At 51.0% G+C, this 13,187-nt stretch overlaps 1 protein-coding gene across 1 annotated transcript; it reads right to left on the bottom strand.

The window, feature by feature from the left end:
• Positions 1–2,561: 2,561 nt before the first annotated feature.
• MRPS11 (mitochondrial ribosomal protein S11) lies at positions 2,562–13,098 on the bottom strand. Its single transcript, XM_027572797.2, has 6 exons — positions 12,788–13,098; positions 12,502–12,624; positions 7,061–7,159; positions 4,845–4,974; positions 3,808–3,873; positions 2,562–3,110 (listed from the first exon to the last, which is right to left on the bottom strand). Exons 1-6 carry the CDS (start codon positions 12,850–12,852, stop codon positions 3,003–3,005), a joined length of 591 nt encoding a protein of 196 aa, XP_027428598.1. The 5' UTR covers positions 12,853–13,098; the 3' UTR covers positions 2,562–3,002.
• Between the last annotated feature and the right edge of the window lie 89 nt (positions 13,099–13,187).

Here is a 13,187-nt window from a genome sequence, read left to right as displayed (position 1 = left end):
GGGGGCCATTCGTGCTTTTCTGGAACTTCTGACTAATTCGGCCCCATGTCTGTCTAGCTTCCTTAGACTGTGAGCTGCATACAGGACAGTCACGGCCGTGCCCGACCTGTTTGTGCAAAACAACCTATGTTTGCTTAATTCGGTTGAGTGGACAATTTCTGCCTTGGCAGTGACTGCTCTCGATCACTTGGCGCTGGTACTACTGAGATTTAAAAGCAATGTGTCTATCCAGTACTGGGAGAAAGGAATTGAGAGAAAGGATAAAGGAGCCCAGGGGGAAGGTATACATGCATTTTTTTGAATGGACACATCAGAGTGAGGTCGCAAGGCGGAGGCGACTGGAGAATGGCTTCCCCCTCAAGCGCAGTGATACTCTGCCAGCATCCAGGGACTCTAGTGTTAGGCAGGCTTATTTTGGTGGTGACGGTACATCTCGGTGTCAGGTGATGACCTTGGCTCAAAGAAGGGAAAACATTGCATCTATGCGGAAAGGAAAGAAGTCGTATTTGTCCTTTTGCCTGTGTAGAGGCTTCCAGTCCTGGGCCACCAGCTCTGAGCCGGTAGGAGCAAAGCTGAGGATGCACTCGTGGAAATGATCCGAGGCCCTGATGCCAGGGAGGGAGGGAGTGTGTCACACAAGCTGATGCCAACGCTCTGTGCAAACTCGGGCCACACTGCCCAGCTCTGCCTCTTCTCTGCCCCAGGGAGGTGCGAGCACACGGCCCACCTGTTCTCAGGACTATGGCAGCAGGGGGCGGGGCGGCCAGCATTTTAAGTCAATGATGACTGCCTTAATCGGTCAGGCTTCTGTGACTGCGCTTTAGTCTTCCGGAGGAGAGGCCAAGACCAACGAAGAGGTAATAGTTTCAGAGAGTACGGCTTCACTGGCCCCTCGGAGCCTGGACACAGCACCGAGAGCTCATGATAAGGCAGCGCGCGTTCTCCAGCACACCTTGACCGTGGGATCTGGAGGTGGTGCCGAGCACCTGATTCTGGGCCCAAGGCCATTGATCTTGTACGGCTCCCAAGTGTCCTGTCCGTGCTTGAGCACTCCCTTCCATTTCAAAGCCCTCCTATAAAAGAACGTTTTCTAACATGACAGTGTATGGAGGGTTTCAGGAATGACCGAGGCCACCATTCTGTGGCCTAGGAGGCCGACCCTCTAGGACCACACCAGCCTGCTCCCCTCCCTTCTTGCTTCTGGTTGGGTTCAGCCACCGGGATGCCTGCAGGTGATCGGGGTGGGGGGAGCAGTGAGGGCATTTCCTTCCTTTCTCGGCCAGGCCAGGGTTTGGCAGAGGCTGCGTTCCTCCTGTTCCTGCCCCTGCCCGCTGCTGGGGTGGGGTGGGGGGAACACACGGCTTCCTGCTCTGGCTAGTCCTTGAGTGCTCCGGGGTGTTTATTCCTTCAAGCCTGCCCACACCTATGTAAAGAGCCCTCATTAACCTTTTTGCTTGGGCCCTGCCTGATAAAACTGTCCGACCGTCCTCTGTCCACCCGAATAAAGGCTAACCCGTATCAAATCCCAGAGCGGTTCTCAGGAGCTATAGGAGCGAGCGCTCATGTTTTTTCATGAATCATGTTTACGGGTAGTTTGACGGTGGGATGGCAGAACTCCTTCCGGCAATGGCCTTAACCCGACAGGCCTCTAGTTGTGTTTCTTTAGTCAAGGGTCACAAGTGAACCTTCACAGATCCTGCTGAGCACAGAAGAGAAAGCGGTAGGGAGACATTTTTCCTTTTAAATTCATGCCCAAGCTGTGGTCTCTGCCCCCCCGCCCCCCCGACCTTCTGTAACACAGTCACTTTCGTAAGAGGACACCTGTGGATGAAGTCGCTGGAGTCCAGGCCGATCGCACTGCCTCTCTGTGCTCAGCCGGCCCATCCCCGGTCCCTGCTCACGTGGGAGGAACCGCGCTCCTGAGGACACGCCTTGCTCCTTCCTGTCTGTGATGCTCTCCACCATGGCCCTCTCTGTGCCCAGGGAGGCGGGGTCCCTTCTGTCGGGTCTCTAGACCCCTCGCCGTGGGCTCCCGTGTGGTGTCCGGGAGCTCAGAGGCAATCCCTGAGCAGCTAGTCCGGACTGGGGCTCCCCACCGTCCACTGCTCCTGCGCATCCCTCCATCCAGCCAGTTTTCGAGAGAATCCCGTCTCATACCCCTCTCCCTCCTCCCTTCGGGGTCCCTGGATCTTGGGCCATCTCGGGCGCTGGGACTGCTGAAAGCCCCAGTGCGTGCGCAGGAGACGTCACCGGGGGGGAGCTCAGGCAGTCCTCCCACACCGCTGGCGCTAACTTTAAATACGCCCGTTATCGGTGGGATTTCTACCACCAGAATACTCCAGAGGGAGGAGGCAAGCAGCTCTCCATTTGGGGCCCAAAAGGAAACATCTGGGAGCAGGGAGGAGGCTGCCGGGTAAGCAGTGGCTCGTGCGTACGTTTCCCTCTCCGCCTGAGGTCTCCCCTCCCCATTCACAGTCACCTCCTCACTTTCATTTTTTTTTAAAAGATTTTATTTATTTATTAGAGGGAGAGAGTGCACGAGCAGGGGGAGCGGCAGCAGAGTGAGAGGGAGAAGCAGGCTCCCCGCCGAGCAGGGAGCTCGACGCGGGGCTCGAACCCAGGACCCCGAGACCACAACCCGAGCGGAAGGTAGACGCTCAACAGACTGCGGCACCCAGGCGCCCGGCGCTCTCACTCTCGGAAGGCCACAGGGATCACTGCCCGCAACTCCGCAAGCCAAAGCTCACACATTAGGACAGGCGGCAGTGGTGCGTCTAGCTCTGCAGAGCAGCGCTTCCGGGTGGTGGAGTCTGCGCCGCAGCTGCCCTGGGGCTCCTCTCGAGTCCCTTCTGCACCCTGGTCTCCAGTCGAAGGGACAAGCGAGGCCGCCACGCAAGGGGGTCTCCAGCAAGCCCTGCTCTGGGGAGAGCTTGGACAGTGTGTCTTCTACGAGGTCTAGCTGGAGGTGGGACTTGCCAGGTTCAGGGACACGCTTCCTTTCGTCACAGCCTCCGAGCCTTCCTGGGGCGGCAGCCGTTGTGCGGGATGGGGGTGTTGTCTGTGATTGAGATCACTTCCACGCCGCCCATGGTCAGTCCCTTGATGGCAGACTGAAAGGAGCAGAAGGAACAGCAGAAATGCCATGGTCCCAGACACGATGACCCAGCACATCCACACAGGGCTTGGAGACGGACGGGGTGGGGGCTTTGATCCCTACAATCCTGACTCTGTTCTCTCCCCAGGACTCCCAACAAAACCCCTTCACCGCGTCCTCGCTGCTGTCCATTTCTTTAGGAGCACCTGCCACTTCCCACCTTGGGCTTTACGATCTGAAAACCAAGACTACCTGTAAACCCCAACCCACCTCAAGCACTACCCTTTTGTAGTGTCCTGTGCCTGGAATGTCCCCTCCCTCCTCACACACCTGGCTAATGCCTTGCTCTTCTTGAAAAGTTAGTACAGATGTCACCTCTTTGGGGATATACCCAGTGGGCTCCCAGCATTCTGGGTACGAGCTTTACTGCTGCACCCACCAGTCTGTGCTGGGGGGCCGCTTGTGACAGTCCCCCACGGAGCACCTTCCTATGCCCAGTGCCTGGCACACAGCAGGTGCTCCGTACGTGTCTGATGAATTAAGCTCAGTGACCTGGGTTTGCTATTGAGAAGCACAGTAGGTTAGAAGACCAGAAAGAAACTTAAGCCGTCCTGGAAATCCAGGAGAGGGTTTGTCTACTCTCCTGACTGTGCTCAAGCCCCGTTTCTCTCACGAAGGAAGCACACACGCTGCAGAGCCTCCCAGCCACTTACCAAGCGCCCTGGGCCCAGGCCCTTCACCACCACTCGGACGTGGGTCACGCCCTTGCCTGCAGCTTTCTGGAGAGGAGAGCAGGGGTTAGCGCTCCGGGGAGAAGGCACCCACCGATGTAAACGGGCAGAAAACAGGAACGGCAGTAAAGGACAGATGGTCACGGTGCTAGGCCAACCCGAGCAGAGAGCACCGAACATGTCTGATTCTGGATTTACAGCCAACTGTGATCCCTGTTAACCCGGGGCAGCACTGCCACCTGATGGAGATTTCCGAACATGGCTCACATTTTTCTCAGTAAAGGCAGAATTTTAAGGCCTCGCTTAAATAACCCACTTAAAAAGCGTTATCATTTTAAATCATTGAACATTTTAAGTGTTATCACTTAAAATTTTCTTTCTTGATTATAAAAGCAGTTATTCATTATAGAAAGTCTGGAAAACACACGGAAGTCACTCAACCTACCATGCAGAAGCCACTATGAACACTGACATTTCAAGTGTATAAAATCTGTATTGTAATTTGATGATCATTAATACACAGCAAATAATATTTTGGGGCATCAAGCTTTGTTTGAAGGCCAAGGTTTTTCCTCAGGAAATACTTCCTGTTTGGCAGAACGTGAACCCCTGTAAGGCCAGCGCTATGGTAGAGCTTGCATCGGCCGGGGCCCCAGACCAATGACTCAAAGCAAGCAGCGCTCTGGATCCTCACTGGCTCTCAAAAACAGGGCTAATACTGAGCGTCTTCTGAGGATTTAAGGTAATGAATGTAAAGTGTCTGGCGTACAGTACATGGTCAATAAATATACTAATAGGAGCATACTGCCAATTTGCTTCTAGAAAGGTCTGCAACAGCTCACAATGAAATTGGTATTGCATGAGAGAAACAGACAGACCTCTTCAGATTGCCACCAAGGTTGGGGCATCGAACAAGAGTTGTGGGACACCACTGCTTTGAGAAGAAGCTTCCTCACAGCAGTCAGCCATGCGGAAACCGGGACACACCACAGAAGGAGCCAGAAAGAACACACACTTACCATGGCAGCGGCTATGCCTGCTGTTTGTGCGGCGATGCCTGTGCCCTTCTTGGCATTCCGGAACCCCTCCGTGCCACAGGAAGTGCGGGCAAGGGGCTGGTGAGTGGCAGAGACCACCTGGATCTGTGTGCTGGGGAAGCAGGGAGGCACGCAGGACATAATGACTGGTCAGGGAAGTAACAGCACTAAAGCCAGGCCCTTGCAAGCCCACGTGAGAAATAAAAAGGCACTCAGCTGCTTCCCCTTTGAGCTTCTCCGATGAATGCTTTTCGAACTCCTACAGGAGGTGTCAAGAAAGGCCAGAATCACCCCCTAAACCTCATCAAAAACAGACACGTCATATCATCTAAGGACTGCTCTGTATGGACTGCATGCTTGTTTCCCCCCAAAATTCATGTTGAAATCTTAACCCAAAACCTGATGGTATTTGGAGGAGGGGGTCTCTGGGAGGTGAGGAAGTCATCAGGGTGGAGGTGGAGCCCTCATGAATGGGGCCCCAGAAAGCTCCCTCGCTCCTTCCATCATGAGAGGACACAATGCAAAACCGGCCACCTGAGACTCAGAGGAAGTCTCACCAGAACCCCCCAACGCTGGCTCCCTGCTCCTGGACCTCCAGAACTCTGAGGAATCCACGTCCGTTGTTTAAGCTCCCCCGTTTGTGGTATTTTGTTTTAGGAGTCTGACTAAGACAAGCTGCAGAATCCGGGGTGGTTAAATGTCATCCAGAAGAAATATCTAAGATGTGATACCCTTGTTGGGCTTTTTTTCTAAGAAGTTAGGTGTTTCACATCAGGTAATTAAAAAAAAAAAAAGGCTTTCGTTAGGGAAAGTTTCAAATATACCCAAAAGTGAACAGAAGAGTATATGAACACCCATGGACCCACCGCCCAGCTTCAGGAATTAACTCCTATCCAATTTAGTCTTGTCTATAAACTCTTGTTTCTACTCCCTTCTTCCCCCACAATGGGTTATTTTGAAGCAAATCCCAGACCCATCATTTCATCAGTAAATATTTCAGTATATATTTCTAAAAGATAATGACTTAAAAAAAATCCCATAAAACCATTATTATACCTAAAAAAGTGAGCAATATTCCCATACTGGATCATTTTAATGCTAATGACACTCTGTTCCATGATCACAAAACTTTTTTTAAGTGAAACTTTTCTAGTCATCTCTGACTTCAAGAAATACTTAGACATGCTTTTTATTTCCCCTTGGCCAACATCTCTGAATCTTTTGGTCTGAGGAGCTCCCTGAGGACTCTGGTCAAGAGGGAGGTAGAGGAGCCGTGCCAGGGAGGCTGGTGGGCGGACCCGGGTCCGGACCATCTGCTTGTTGGCCTGGCTACCACTGCCCTCTCCCCCTGGCAGGGCTCCCCGGGTTTTCTGTGCTGAACAGAAGCGCAGGAGAACTGCTTGTCCCTGACACAACTTCAGCAGAGGTGCTTATACAGAGAGCGCTAACCTATGTCCTTATTGGCCTGAGAAGGGGAGAAAAAGAAACCCAGCTGCTCTCACTTCGAGCTTGTCACATGAATGCTGGATGAATCCTCTGGCATCTCAGCTGTGCTCCACACGCCATCCCTGACCACCGACAGTCCCTTGTACAGTTCTCTGAATCGCTTCCTGGGCAGCCTGTGACTAAGCAATGAGCCCATCTCCCAGTGGGGGCCGGCCTGCAAAGCTGTCCCTGAGGTCAGCAAGGTTTCTGTTGCCAACATGCACCTGGGAAGGCCCCGACACTCATCTGGAAGTCACGCACTGAATCACGACTCTGTGTAGCCTTATGAGGTTGGAGGTCAGTGCACAGTGGCCCAAGGTGAGTGCTTCAAAGGGACAATACTTACAGATTTATATTTTGGTTAGTTTGTCAATAAATCATAGACTCTTAAGCCACCTCTCTTCTGTATATCTCATCCATCCTCTGTTCCCCAGTACCCAGTAACACGTAACACATGCACCCTAATAAACACTCTCTCCAACTTGTGAGCAGAACTAGGAAATACTAGTCCTAAGGCAGGCAGAGACATTTTCATGAAATCTGAAGAAACTTTATAAAGACAGAGGTGGTTTCCCAAAACAAGGAGGAGGGGCGCCAGGGGACCCCTGTATCAACAATACTGTGTGGAACGCAGGCCCCTGGGCTTGCTCTCCCCCATGAAGGAGAAAGAAGCCCCCCACCCCAAGATCTGCCCAGGTGCTCCTTCCACTTACTTGTTGTAGGACGCTTTAATGTGTGCGATTGGGATCTCCTCGAATTTCTTTCCTGCCCACCTCAGAGGGCTCTCCTGTCCTGGAACTGGAGGGTAAATGCTGTAATTAAAGAAACACTTTAGGTAAATCCCAATTTTTTTTGTTTTAAGTCAATGAAAACCAGCAGCCCTGCACCCCGGACCAGTTCCTGGGGTAGCTGCCCCCAGTCGGTCTGGTGCTACTGCTGTACCCACGAACACTGGGCCGAGGCGGTCTTTTCTCGAGTGTCAACTCTGGACACACCTAGTGACTTTCCACTAGGAGAAAAAGAGGATCTAATCCACTCTCCCTATCTTCCTGTGTCCCTTCTAGTACATTCAGATCAGTATTTTCAATTCTCTCTGGGACACTCTGCGAAAGAAAGAAAAAGAAAGAAAGAAAAAGAAAAAGAAAGAAAAAGAAAGAAAGAAAGAAAGAAAGAAAGAAAGAAAGAAAAGAAAGAAAAAGAAAGAAAGTCAAATCTCTATTTCTGGTTTCAGATGTATCCTGACTCTTTTATAAAAAAGGACAAAATAATTTTAATAATACTTACAGTATCATTACTATAAAAAAAAAATCCAGTATCCCCCATGATAGAAGTCAGCAAGACTTTTCCGTAAAGGGCCAGACAGTAAATACTTTAGGGTTTGCTGGCCACGGAGTCTCTGTTCCACTACTCAGCTTTGCCTCTTGAGTGCAAAAACGGCCATAGACAACAGTAAGTTAACACGTGTGACTATGCTTCAGTAAAACGGTATTTACAAAAAACCAGGCACCTGGCCAGATTTGGGTAGCACCCAGTTTGCCAACCTCTAGCCTAGACCAGTAGCATTCCGTGCTGGCTGAATGGCAGAATCTCGTGATTCTGATGCTTAATCCCCACCCCTCACTTCTGGATGGGGCCTGAGAATCTATTCCTAATCTATCCCCGGTGAACCAGATGCGAACCCGGGGTTGAGAACATTGATCTAGGCATTGTGCTGAGTTCAAGATCTTTCTCTATCTCGGTGTAATCTGTCCTCTGGCTACCTCTAGGTCAGTACTCTTTGTGTGCAGGTGGAGAAACTGAGATGCAAATAGGAGAACAGGGTCAGCAAGGGAAGCCAGGCTTTGGGCCTACGAGACCTGCCTCAATTCAAAGCCCAGTCTGCCACGCTGTCCTTCCTTTTATTCAAACACACAGTTGTCCTTCAGCATTCCAGACGTGAGTAAGCCTGCTGTTGCGTCCTGCCTACACGCACCAGACCCGTGTTTATACCTTCTCATGCCTCTTGAAATTCAATGGACTGCGGTTTAGAAAATACTCTATTAGAAGAGAGCCATCCTGCCACCAAGCCCCACCTGCTTTCCTAGAGATATTTTTTAAAAAACAAAACAGAAAATAACACAATGGTCTTCAAGAGTTACAAGTGTGTTCCTCCCTGCTAGGCCTGGTCTGGAGATGATTCGGCCCCTCAGCAGGCTGCCGGCTTTTCAACCTACAAACCAAAATGGAAAGTAGACGAGGCTCTGAGAGGACATCGTCATTTCCCCGGGGATCATTTCCCCTACTGACCCAGGGAGGGGGGGGCGGTCCAAAAACTAAGCCGACTAAAGTCTGACCATGCTAGTTAATGCCTTCATGTACAGCAAGGGTTCTGAACTCGGGAGGATTTGGACCTTGAACCATTTAATTAAAGGCACAGACAAGATCAGGCCTCTAAACTGACCAGGTCCAATGTACAAACGAACGAGTGGTTCACCAGGGGGAAGCTCAGACAAAGGAAAGACAAAGCCCTCCGCCCACTGGTCTGCTGCCTCTTCATACCCGTGCTCACAATCAGGAAAACGGAGGGGCCAGGACACATGGTGTCTCTTCGGAAGGGCTGAGGACTGAAAACAGCCTCTGCTCTCTCCCGCTGAAGGTCTGGAAGGGAGGGCTGACTTCCACCGCAAGCAGCTCAGGTATGGGAGGGAGGGCAACCACCCCAAACGGACCCTGATAGTGCGCCAGACGCTGGGACCTGGGCCGGGTCCGCTGTAGTTCCATTTCCAGATAAAGAAAGCCTGGCCTCGCGGTCTGCAACCCACTTTCTAATTGTGGCTAGAGATGATTTTTTAAAAATGCAAATAAATGTAGAAAAATGCAGTGTTGATAGTCCTGGCTCACCACTCCTGTCATAATTATACGCATGGCTTCCGTAAGATCCTTCCAACTGTATGGCTTCTGTTTCTTGCCTCCTTTTCTGCAGTGATCCTGGGTCCTCTATCCTAGCCTGGCTACTTCCTCCTGTGGTCATACCTGGCTTTTGTCATTGCCATGTCTGCAACCTCATCATGACCTTGGTTTCAAGCAGCACCTCCAGGCACACCCATGCGACCCCCACTCCAGGAAGCCTTCTAAGCGCTCCGATTCTCCCCCTGGTTCACTTTCCCTCACCACCCCCAGGCCTTCTCTTCTCTCCCGGCCTCCAGTAAGTTTCATGACCAAATCACTATCATCGCTCCCTTGCATACCCCCTCAGCCCTCCGCCTCCTCTTACTTCATCATACCTTCCTGGCACACCCCAGCTCTGGCTGAATCCATCTCTCCAGCCACTCTGAGCCTGGGCATGCCTCTGCACAGCTGGCTAGAGAAAAGTCCACACCAATGGTGACTGGGCTCTCTATCTAGCGTGGTTTCTCAACTTCAGCACTACTGACATTTTGGGCACGATAATTCTTGGTGGTGAGGGGCTGGCCTGTGTGTTGTGGGGTGTTCAGCAGCATCCTTGGCCTCGACCCTAGTTGTCCCTCCACTGTCCTGAGTTGTAACAACCCCCAGATGCCTGCAGATCTTGTTGAAAGTCCTCTTGGAGGCCAAATTGCCCCAGTTGAGAACTACTGCTTTATTTTGATGACTTCTAACATCAAGTGGGCCCTCGGCACTGGATGCATGTCCCCAATTCAATTATCCTTCCACTCTCCTGGATGACTACTTTATACCTTCCTTTGTCTACTGAAGCCTCCACCTCCCTCCTGTCTCCTCACGGCCAGCTGATGACCTCCGTAGAGAAATACAAGCAATCAGAGTTTCTCCCAGCTTCCACTACCAGACATCTGTGCCCACAATCTTTGCCTTCTCTCCTCTTATGATGCTCCACTTGTCAAGGACATCATTCCAGCAATGTTTCTACCCCGTATCATCCCATCAGCAAAACATGCTGTCATTTCCCCAACCTAAAAACAAACAAAAACCTCTTTATCTCAAAGCCTTCCTGAGCTATTGCCCATTTCTCTACTCCCTCTCAAAGAACTGACTACACTTGACGTTTCTTTCTGTCTTCTATTCTCCTTGAACTCACTCCAATCAGACTTTAGCCCTATTATTCCACCAAAAATGCTCTAGGCAAGGTCACCAACCAACTCACCATGTTAAATCCAATGAGCAGTTCTGTCAACAGCACAGTGACTTATCATAACAACATCTGACACAGCTGATCTCTCCAGCTTTGAACTACATTAAAAAAAAAAAAAATCCCTCTATGTTTTATTACTACCTCTCAGGAGTTTCCGTCTTTGTTTTTTTGCCGATTTTTCCTCATCTCCTAAATTTCTAAACGTTAGAGGGCTCTAGGGGTCAGTCCTTGGACCTCTTCTCTTTATCTCCATTTACTCTCTTGATGATCTTGTACAGTCTTGTGGTTTTAAACATCATCGATATGATGAATCTTCCAAATATGTGTCTCTAGCCCCGATCAGTCCCCTGAACCCCATTTCTAAAAGCCTACACTGTATCTCCATTGGATGTTAATTTTAAGCAAAGCCAACCTCCTGCAGCCTCCCCCATCTTAAGAAATGATGACTCCACCTTTCCAGCTGCTTAGGCCGAACATTTTAGTGTTCCTTCCTTCCTCTCCTTTTCTCACACCTTACATGAACACATCCTGTTGGCCCCACTTTCTGTATGTCTTACTCCAAAAGCTGTCATCCTGGTCCAGGCCACCATCATTTCCTGCCTGGATTATTTCAGAAATCTTCTAACCTCTTAGAAGACGTCTCCCAGCTTCCATCCTTACTTCTCTACAGTTCAATATTGACACGGCAGCCAAAGGGACTCTTTAAAATGAAGCAACGTCATTTCAACCCTCTATTCAAAATTCTCCAGCGGCTTCCCATCTCACTCTGAGTCAAAGCTGAAGTCCTCACGAAGTTCTACAGGCTGGAACAGAGCAGCCCCGCGTGTCTGCTGCACCACTCATCCCCTTCCCCCCATCTCCTGTTTTACTCCTCACTCCACACTCACCTCCTTGCTATTCCTCCCAAACACTAGACACTCCCTCACCATCTGTCATACCCGCATGTTTTATGTGTTTTCTATTTACTGCCCCCTATCCGCTAGAATTTAAGTTCTACGGGGGCAGGGTGTTTTGGGTGTTTGGTCACTGATGTGTCCCTAATGCCTTAAAACAGGGCCTGACGTTGTTGAATGACTCCAACAGGATCTTGGCTTAAATTCCTTCAGGAGCTCCCCACTGTCTACAGTGGGAAGAGTGTGAAAGTCGCACTGTTACAGATAAGACCCTCAGCTTTCTGATTCCTTCTCTTGCTGGCCTCATCTGCCATCACACACACAGCTGAATATACCATATGCTTTCATACTGCATGCCTTTACACAGAATATTAGCTTTGCCTAAAATCATCTCTTTCATGTTGTCCAGCTGAACTCTCATTCAGTTCAGTTCTCAGCTCCACACTATCTTCCTAGCAGTCTTGCCTGATTTCCTCAGGAGTAAGACACTCATTCCTTCATACTTCCAAGCAACCAGGTCTTACCTCCAGCACACTACTGACCAGATTATGCTGAAAATGCTTGCATGTCTGTCCTCCCCCGTAGCCTGTGACCTACTCGTGGGGGAAGAATGATCTTTTGTATTTGTATTCCCAGTACCTAGCACTAGTGCCTGGCGCCCAGCAGGTTTTCAGTAAACATTTGTTAAATGGATGTGAATGCACATAGGGGTGGTGGCACCGATGGAAAGCAAGGGGCCAGTCCCTAGGGCTGAGCACAAAATCCACCCTGCTCCAACTCAATAATCGACACCACAGCGTAGCGCCCCCTGCCCCCCAACTCCCATTTTGCATCCGAGGCCCAGGGAAGGTTGTTAGTCTGCCGTGATACCCCTCTCAGAGGGAAAAAGTGATATTTACTATACACCTCCAACATTCACTCATTCATTCATCAAACTGTTCATAGAGCGCCCACTTTGTGCCAAGGTTCATCTCATTTGATCCTCGCAAACTCTCTCGGCATCCTTTCCATTTGTAGACGAGAAAGCTGGGGCTCAGGTACTAATTTGCATAAGGTCCCAAAGATGTCAAGTGGCAGAGTTGGGAATTCACTGGTTCTCGGGCCCTGGACGGCCGTGCCGGTGTCCCGAGGGCTGGGCTTAAGTGGCCCTCACCTGAAGCTGCTGCGGCTCGAAGCCGGAGCCGCCGCCTTCTCCTCAACCTCCTGACTGGCCGCCGCGTCTTGCAGCTGCTGGGCGCCGGTGTGGATGGTGGAGGCTGGAGCCACAGCCACGACCCTGCGGAGAAGAAAAGCTCGGTGAGGTCAGGCTTAAAGGCCACTGCAGTCCAGGCGGCTCAGGGCTCAGGGACACAGGCAGGAGCGCAGTCGTGTGTGTGTGTGTGTGTGTGTGTGTGTGTGTGTGTGTGTGTGTGCGTGCGCGCGCGCGTGATCATTCTTACCTGGGCGTCGGTGGCCAAGCCCACCGCCGCAAGAGCCAAGACCCCGTCTTCCGTACAACCTGCATGACTTGGATTGACCCCCGTCAGCTTCCGTCCGCGGCGACCGCGGAACCTGGCTCAGCTGCAGCGGCGCCCCGCACCACGAGCGCTTGTGGGGGACGGCGTAGAAGGAAAGTCATCTCATTCCTCTTCATAAGGTCCACTAAAGATTTTTATTCCCATTTAAACGCTCTACAATAACTATCGTTTCGAGTGTCAACTGGAAATTTCTTCCCTTTCCCCTAATCTTCTAACATGAGATCTTCGCCCACCCCTCCATATTGGAATGGTTCGTTCTAATTGGTCACCGGACAGAACTCTTTCCGTCTTGCCGCTCCCGCGCTGCCTTGTGGGAGCATGG

Source organism: Zalophus californianus, chromosome 6 (assembly GCF_009762305.2).
Source record: "Zalophus californianus isolate mZalCal1 chromosome 6, mZalCal1.pri.v2, whole genome shotgun sequence".
Classification (NCBI taxonomy): Eukaryota; Metazoa; Chordata; class Mammalia; order Carnivora; family Otariidae; genus Zalophus; species Zalophus californianus.
This window is presented reverse-complemented; position numbering and strand designations above follow the sequence as displayed.